Here is an 8,709-nt window from a genome sequence, read left to right as displayed (position 1 = left end):
TTTATGTTTCAATTGTAAATATCCTCTTCCAAACCCTTTAAGGTGAAATTTAGAGGGATTTTTTTTGGATTGGACAAGCTCTCTATCGAACTGACCCAAATTTAAATCTAAATATATTGATGAGTTAGTTTTTTTTTCTTTCTTTCGGTGTGAGTTCAGACATATTGCTAGGTCAATTAAATTTGGCCCATCATTGGCGAGCTATTCTGATACCATGATAAATATTTAAACGGATCCATCATAAAATAAATTGGTGATAGAGAAAGTGGTCCATGATACTTACTTTATGAAGTAGTGGTTTCAGTTCTCTCTTTACATCGAATATGAGATATTGTTACTTTTCCAATTGCAAACAAATCTTATATCCTTATGAATCTTATGAGTGCCAGTGGTATTAGTATAATTAAAATCTATATATATCCCCTCCAACTCAACTAATATTAAGGCAAATCTCAACACTCATGCATTATTATTAAACCATTGTACTATGTTTCTCTGAGTTAACCTCGTACAATTCTGAAAACCGGTTTTCGAGCTCCTTCACATGCCTATGCTTTGAACATTGTGACTCGGCCTCATACTCAAATCTTTTGATAGTTGTGAAATAGTGATCTCTGCATCTCATCTCAGGTATGCTAAGCTTCATCATTTTAGCTCTATTTAACTCGTTGTTGTTTCTGATTAATTATTTTCATCTTGTTCAGATCCAAATATATTAATCATGGAGGAGGTCATCAGGAGGTCAGCAAACTACGAAGCCAGTATCTGGGACGACGATTACATTCAGTCGTTCGCAAGTCCATACACGGTAAAACTAGAATCATTAATTGCAGTTCATGCACACGAACACATTGAATGTATTTCACACAATGTGTTGAACATTAATGCAGGGGGAGAAGTACGTTCGCGAAGCTGAGAAGCAGAAAGATCTGGTGAGAATACTGATCCACGAAACTGAACAAGAGCTCGACCAGCTTCACCTTATCGACAATATGACGAGACTAGGTGTATCTGGCCACTTCAAGGACCTGATAGCTAAACTGTTGACCAACATTTATGAGGCACAAGAATGGTGTGAAAAGGACTTGCATTTCACATCTCTCAAATTCAGACTTCTCAGACAGCATGCTTATCATGTTCCTCAAGGTTAATTCTAACACATTTTAATCAAACTAAATTACTAACAATATTTTCTTAACTAACTAACTGATCCTTAACTGATTTGTTGGTGCAGAGGTTTTCTGTAGTTTGATGGATGAGGAAGGAAATTTCAAAGCCTCCCTTTGTGAAGATGTGAGAGGGCTCGTATCTCTGTATGAAGCTTCGAATCTAAGCATGGAGGGGGAAAGCATAATGGATTTAGCCAAAGATTTCTCTCTGAATCAACTTGCTCGAAGGCTCGACCAAATCACAGAGCCGTGTCTAAAGGAGCAAGTGAGGCATGCTTTGGAGGTTCCTCTGCATTGGAGATTGCAGAAGCTAGAAGCCAGGTGGTTCATACAAGCGTACGAGAATACCTCTGAAGCAAACCTTACTCTGGTGGAACTGGCTAAGTTGGAGTATAACATGGTACAAGCAACATACCAGCAAGAGCTCAAGCGACTGTCAAGGTAAAGTTAGCACTAGTTTTTAATTTTTAGTAAGAGTGGAAGCCTTCATTGTTGGAGAATTGCAATTTCAGTTGGTATAAAGAGACCAGTCTACCGGAAAAGCTGGGGTTTGCAAGGCACCGGTTGGCAGAGTGCTTCTTGTGGGCTATGGGATTTGTTCCGGAGCATCATCTTGGATATTCAAGGGAGATTATGACCAAGATAGCTGTGTTTATCACCATAATAGATGACATATACGACGTTTATGGCACCTTGGAAGAACTTCAGTTGTTCACTGACACAATCGAGAGGTTGGTTTGATTGCTTCATTTATTCACATGTATCATTGTCAATTGCAACCACTAATGCTACTACCTTTAGGTGGGATATTAATTCACTGGACAGCCTTCCAGAATATATGAAGATTTGCTTCTTAGCTCTCTTCAATTCTGTGAATGAATTGGCTTATCATATACTCAGAGACCAAGGTTTCCTTGTCATCTCTAATCTTAAGAATCTGGTAAAAACATGTGTATATGTTATCTATATACTATGATTATGATAATTAATGTATGAGGAAGTTTGGTAGTAATGTGTGTTTGTTGTTTCAGTGGGCAGAACTGTGTAGAGCTTACTACTTAGAAGCAGCATGGTTTCACAGCGGTTATGTCCCAACCACATATGAGTACCTAAATACAGCTTGGATTTCCATTTCTGGCCCTCTACTTCTTTTTTATGGTTACTTCACCACAAATCTTATCAACAAGAATGAATTGAAGAGCTTAGAGCAATATCCTGGCATCATTCGTTGGCCATCCACAGTTCTTCGTCTGGCCGATGACTTGGGAACTTCATCTGTAAGAAAACTATGTACTAATTTATAATATAGCTTAAGCCTCAACACATCCATGTATGAATATAGAGTGTTCTTGAACAGGACGAAATGAAACGAGGGGATGTTCCAAAAACAATGGAGTGCTACATGAAGGAGACGGGATGCTCTGAGGAGGATGCTCGCAAGCATATAAAGCAGGTGATAGACACGGCACTGAAGCGAATGAACAAAGAGATATTGATGGAGAATCCCATAAAGAATTTTGGGCAGACTGCCATGAACCTTGGACGAATCTCACTCTGCATGTATCAGCATGGAGATGGCTTCGGCCTTCCCCATTCCGAAACCAGAAAAATCTGGTGTCCCTTCTCGTTCAGCCCTTTTCGATGCCTTGAATTCCTATGCAGCAGCTTTAAACATATGTAGTATTTCAATAAGTATGCCTTGAACTCAACTCATCAAATCTGAGTTCTGAACAAGGAGACTAGCTGCTGTTTATTAACTTGTATCCAACATTCTGTATAATTATCAAGTCTGGTTTCTTATTATGTTGACATTATTGTCCAAAGTTCTCATCTCCCCAAGATCAACATCATAAGTATTTATAGAGATGCCCACGACTGAAATCGAAAACAAGAAAAGAGTAATTAGCACAGAATTCCAAATGTAGCTGAATGATAATCAGCACAAGTTGGTTGAGGGTGTTGTTCAGTTAATAATTATTCCATGAACAATCTAGTTTTTAATCCCCTATGATGGGTACAACATAAAAACAATGTGGTTCACGTCCTTTGTTCTTCTTATAAGCACAAGCATCTGGCCAGATATTGCGCGCCTCCAGATTTGATTAATTCACCCAAATTCGCCTCAGCACAATGTAAAGCTCAGGCCTGTGACCTTCCTCCCACAATTTCTTCATTTCAATTTCAGTAACCATTGATCTGAGGCCTTGGTGTTGGGCCCGTAAGTCTGGAAAAGGGCATCTGATTGCGACCAGGGATGCCTCTAGGGCCAGACGCTCGATCAGCAGCAGTTGGATCTGATACTGATTTTGAGAAGGCCTGGGCCAGCTCAACTGCAGATGCTGCTTTCCCAAATCGCATGGGGGCATCTGTTGGTGCTGGCTTGCCATGTTCAATAGGTTTTCGCCAAGTCTCTGGAGATGGTGCCCTATCCTGTGGCTGTTTTGGTTGCTGGTTCCGATTCTTCTCAGCATCTTTATTATTTCTCCATATTTCGCTTTGCTTGTTGTTCCTCCTTTGTGAATCGCTTCTCTCAACATCCAGCTGGTTTTCTCGCCTGTTAGAGTATTTAGCCATCCTTTGATTGGTAGGAATACCTTCAGACTTTGGAGAAACTTCCTTCACCCTGTAAGTGTAAAAAATGCAAATAAAATACAAGAGTCATTTTCATGAATGCCTAAATATCAAGTACAACCATATGTGCAATAACATCCAAAGCTGCACACAAGTAACCAAATACCTCAATGCAGGTTGACCCTCGCAGTTGATTAAGTCATCTTCAACCCCACGTGCCTTAAGAACCTGCCACATTTCCAGCAATTCTTAACAAAAGCAAAAGCAATACTAGCTTTGAAACTATATGAACTGATTAGACGAGACAGAGAATTTTCATATCCCTCTTTTTCTAATGAGAAAAATGCTCAAATACACCAAGAGCTTTGAGATTTTAAATAGAAGGATTGAGATTCTTTGTTTTCTGAATGTTGTTTTCTGAAACAGAATTCAGGTTCTTTGTTTACAACTACAAGGAGTAAACAAGCTTTCTGAAATGAGATAAAAGTGAACTCACCAATTCCCGAGGCCGAGCTTCCCCAAAAACAGTCCCTCTGGAGCAACAAGACAAGCAGAAAATATGTCAGAAGTTATACCTCCCCACAGGAGACAAGGATAATTCAAATAGAAATATGCACACAGATAAAGTTGTGCCGGAACAAAGTAAGTGCAGCCAGTTTAACCATTTTATTTCAGTGCAAAATCAGCTAAAAATATCCAATTCAGTGGACCCAACAGATTTGTGTTATATTCGTTGTCCATGTAGAGTGTAAACAATGAGCAATGTGAAACAAAGGCTTCAAGGAAACCATATATTGTCTGGCAAGTGTAACATAGCTTATCCAAACACAATACTAACAAGCTTTCAAATAAACAAGGAACCTCAAGAAATAGCTATAATTCAGTTCGGCCCTTCCCAAAATGGCAATAGTACCTAAAGGCTGCATCTAATTCTCTTATAGCCGTTACCTTCAAGAAATAGAGATAACTGACATTCGACTATTTGGGCATTACAAGGTAAAGATTATATCATAGAATTTTAAGGGTACAAGAAAATCAGATAAAGATGATCCATGCTGCTCATTGCTCAAGATGAGACTCAGGGTGCAACTGCAACACCATCCAAGCATTTTTTTACTTTTCTTTTAAGCACATTGTTTTCTCTTTTTCAAAGCCATCAGATTTGATACACCTCAACATTCAACATTGTCAGTTTACCAAAATAACTAGACACATTTGGAGTAGCTGCAATGAAAATAAACAAATAAACCTGGTAGTAAACCACCAATCAGGTCACAAATGCTGCAAAAGGAAAAACAATAGTGGATAAACAAATTCATTTCAACTAAAATTGCCTGCCTCACCCCCTCTTCAGTCCATAGGCAATATTTAATTTTTGTATAGGTTTAATCTTCAATTAATCTGCGACCCACTCCGTATAAAGGGACAGGAATTACACCCACTAGGCCACTACAAATAGTGGATAAACAAATCCATTTCAACTCCTCACCCCCTCTTGCGTCCATAACATCGTGCTTTTTATTGAGCCTGCAAATGATGATTTTATCAAACTACAGCATTACACAATCACCCCCAACCTCATCCCCCGTACTTGTGCATACTTCATATATGAATTATGCTTAAGGGTTGAGATTACATATGACCATGCCAGAAACACTTTCAGAAAAGCAAAGCCCAACATCAGCATCCACTAAAGGCTAACCTAAATTATATCATAAAATTCAATAATGGATACATATCTCTTCACACCCCTCCAAAATTTCATTACTCCCTCTATCTGACAGCATAGAATTACTAGAAATATATTGACTATGAGTAGCTTATCTTGGGAGAGACCTGATAAATCAAACAAATACTCCCTGTCCGTGAATAGGAGTCCCGTTTTTCTATTTTAGTCCGTCCGCGAATAGGAGTCCCGGTTCCCTTTTACCTTAAATGGTAATATTGTCCGACTCCCACTTCCACTAACTAATTCCAATCACATTTCATTTAAACTAATATATACTAGTGGGACCCATATTCCACTAACACTTTTTCACTCACTTTTCTAAATATTTCTTAAAACCCGGGCCGCTAAGGAATGGGACTCCTAATTGTGGACGGAGATTTGACAGAAAAATAAAGAGATAACAACAAATTTAAAAAAATCTAAAAGAAAAGAAAATACAAACTCTGAACCTTTTGACTTCTTTGTTTCCTTCTAGTTGCTCATGGGATTGAAACCGCGGCTTCAAATTCAGTTTTGGGCGCTCTGGAGCTCGATCACCAACAATAGAGTTTTTAACTTCAAGGTTGTCCTCCATGTGGAGATTATCACTAGTCTGCTCATATCTCTGAACTCAAAAATAAAAACAGAAATGCAATGTTAAAGCTAAACTATGAAGATAAAATATTTAAATAAGATTTAAAGCCTTTTTCACTAATTTACCTGCTTTTGATCAATTGGAGATTCTATATTTTCCAATGGTTTAGATCTTGGAAGTAATTTGAGCTTAGGTCTTTCTGACGATTCTGAAGAAAATGCTGACTGAATCGACTGGAAACCGTTAGCAGTAGCAGGAGTGCTTTTCTCATATGAATCCACACGTACGGCAGATTTTGCCCTATCATAAGCTTGTGGCACCTCCCTTCCACCACCGTGAAATGTTAGACTTCTTTCGGCATGCACAACCAAACCAACGTCTTGATAGTCTGAGTCAGCAACCACATCTAACCTATTGTAGGTTTTCCTAATGTGTGCATTACTAGAATTATACTCAAACTTCCCCTCGGTTTCGGGATGTCCAAAGACTGCAGCATCTTTTTGAGGATTCATTTGTTGGTTTGAGCTCCACCGACCAGATGAGATCTTCTCGAGTGCACTGGCATGGGCTAACTTTGTCTCGGCCTCTGGAGCTGACCATGCAGCAGCTGCAGGCTCTTTCATGCTAGAAGCCTCCTTCCTTATCCCCCAGGCATTTGGATGTGATCCAGCCACCGATTGCCCAGCATTGCCACCAACAACTGGATAACTCGACCCATAACTGCGACTGCCACTTAAAGTTTGATTGTTGAACTTCGAATTGTGCACTTCAACAACCCTCCCTGCATAAGAGCCACCAGTGGAGCCAGCTGATAGCTGGGATACAGGAATGGAAGGACTACTACCAACTCTAGCACCAGATATAACATTATCTGTCTTATGCTCCATCGCGCGACTCGGTTGAGAACGAAAGCTTTCATCAGCAATTGTTCTGCGAGGGCCTGAACCACCATCCAAAGGCTTGCGCTCATCCTCATCAAAATTACGACCTATATGGGAACTATGACTTAGAAATGGGGATTTTTCATCAAGGGCCCTAGCTGAGCCAGCAGATGCTGGCCGCAGCCGATGTTCAGGCCTCCTGCCGAGTTACCCCATGACATCTGCCGATCAAATCCACCACGATCAACAGGCCTTGCAGTCCTGTCAAAATATTGTGTATGATATAAGTGACTAGAGTTTACTCCATAATTTCTACAAAAGGCACAACCTTATATACCATCGTAACTCACACGATTCAATCAAGCTAAACAATAATAAGGGTTTTGCAATTCAAAAGTTTCAGAAAACAGAAACCCGCATAACAGATAGTGAGATCAAATCTAAAGCCTCATTCAGCAATAAGTTAAAGTCTTTCTTCACCAAATACAATAATGGGACACATACCTTAAGATCTATTGCAAAAAGGATCAACCGTATAAAAAAAAGTAATCATAAGCGGCTACATGAGATGCGTTGCGAAATATCAAAGCAGATTCAGAAAACCTAGATATAGCAAAACACATTCCAAAATAAATAGTGGAAAACGACCAAAATTTCAATAAATTAACGCAAAACCAGACTCACACGCCGGGTGCAGAGGGAAGAGGGAGATCGGAAGGAATCGAGCCACCGTGAAAATCCTTCAGCGTCATCGTTGCCTTCTTCTTCGACATTTTCCCCTCACTTCCGCTCTCCAAATTATCGAATAAATGGGATTGTATTATACCAATATAAATATAAATATAAATATATATACGGATTAAACGAACCTCTACAAATCGATTAGCAAAGAGATTAAGAGAAGACGATAAGAAAAACCATGGGACAGATATATCTGTCACGGAATCGACGGAGCGAATAAATTGAATCAATCAAGGGCAGAAGAAGGATGGTGGTAGAAGCGATTTGAGATTTGGGTGAAGGGTTTGGAAACTAAGTGTTGTACATTTAGCGAGGCTTCATTTTCTATCTCCTCCGCTTTCCCGTGTTGTACTTTCACAGAACACTGCCACGCGTTCTCGATTTTTTTTTCATTTTCACATTTGAAAATAAATATGCTAAAATTAAAAATTGCCATTATTAAATAGATCTTCCCATGTTTAAAAATGGAAAATCTAAGATTCAACACTGCATTTATTTATACAAACTCCAAACCTTGGTATTTTCTCTTTTAGGACGAAATAAAATACCGTAATTAGCATTTGAAGTCGATTCAACAATGATTTCAACATTTCTTGTTTCGGCAAATCAAATCAATATTATTATCTTACTATAAAAGGCTTGGCGTAATATATGGTTGATAAAAATCATTAAATTCAGTATTTTGATTTGCGTAATTTAGCGTGTGATGGTCTGATGGATTGTTATTTATGACATAAAATTTTGATTGTTTAGTTAACTTTACTGGATACTAGTGTCTAAAACGACAGTGTTTCACAATTACTTTTGCAAGGATTTTCTGAAACAAAAGTTTAACTTACAATTGAAAGAAATTTTAGAAATAACAAAAATTCATATTTTATGAATTCATTTTATTTAACTACACTAAGTACATCGAAAAATTGGTGAGGTAAAAAATACTATATGAATATTTTTTTTTTTTTGTAAATTAGTGTAAGTTCAAATTCTAATGTTGAACATCAATTTTTCAGGTACCTTTGTAGAATTGAAATGTATCGTTGGTAT

General features: G+C 38.4%; 2 protein-coding genes across 2 annotated transcripts; one reads left to right on the top strand and one right to left on the bottom strand.

Annotated features, from left to right (window-relative positions):
* Window positions 1–721: 721 nt before the first annotated feature.
* On the top strand, window positions 722–2,819 carry LOC121789708 (exo-alpha-bergamotene synthase-like). The gene is given in 8 exon segments (XM_042188092.1): window positions 722–808; window positions 891–1,146; window positions 1,235–1,610; window positions 1,682–1,900; window positions 1,971–2,109; window positions 2,201–2,446; window positions 2,527–2,770; window positions 2,773–2,819. Coding segments are annotated over 8 exon segments (1,614 nt in total).
* Window positions 2,820–3,071: 252 nt separating this feature from the next.
* LOC121789709 lies at window positions 3,072–7,988 on the bottom strand. The gene is made up of 6 exons (XM_042188093.1): window positions 7,609–7,988; window positions 6,169–7,185; window positions 5,919–6,073; window positions 4,237–4,273; window positions 3,907–3,968; window positions 3,072–3,792 (listed from the first exon to the last, which is right to left on the bottom strand). The coding sequence occupies exons 2-6, from the start codon at window positions 6,928–6,930 to the stop codon at window positions 3,351–3,353; spliced, it is 1,458 nt and encodes a 485-aa protein (XP_042044027.1). The 5' UTR covers window positions 6,931–7,185; window positions 7,609–7,988; the 3' UTR covers window positions 3,072–3,350.
* Between the last annotated feature and the right edge of the window lie 721 nt (window positions 7,989–8,709).

Source organism: Salvia splendens, unplaced genomic scaffold (assembly GCF_004379255.2).
Source record: "Salvia splendens isolate huo1 unplaced genomic scaffold, SspV2 ctg313, whole genome shotgun sequence".
Taxonomy (NCBI): domain Eukaryota; kingdom Viridiplantae; phylum Streptophyta; class Magnoliopsida; order Lamiales; family Lamiaceae; genus Salvia; species Salvia splendens.
Note: the sequence above shows the minus strand (reverse complement) of the source record. Positions and strands in the feature narration are given on the sequence as shown.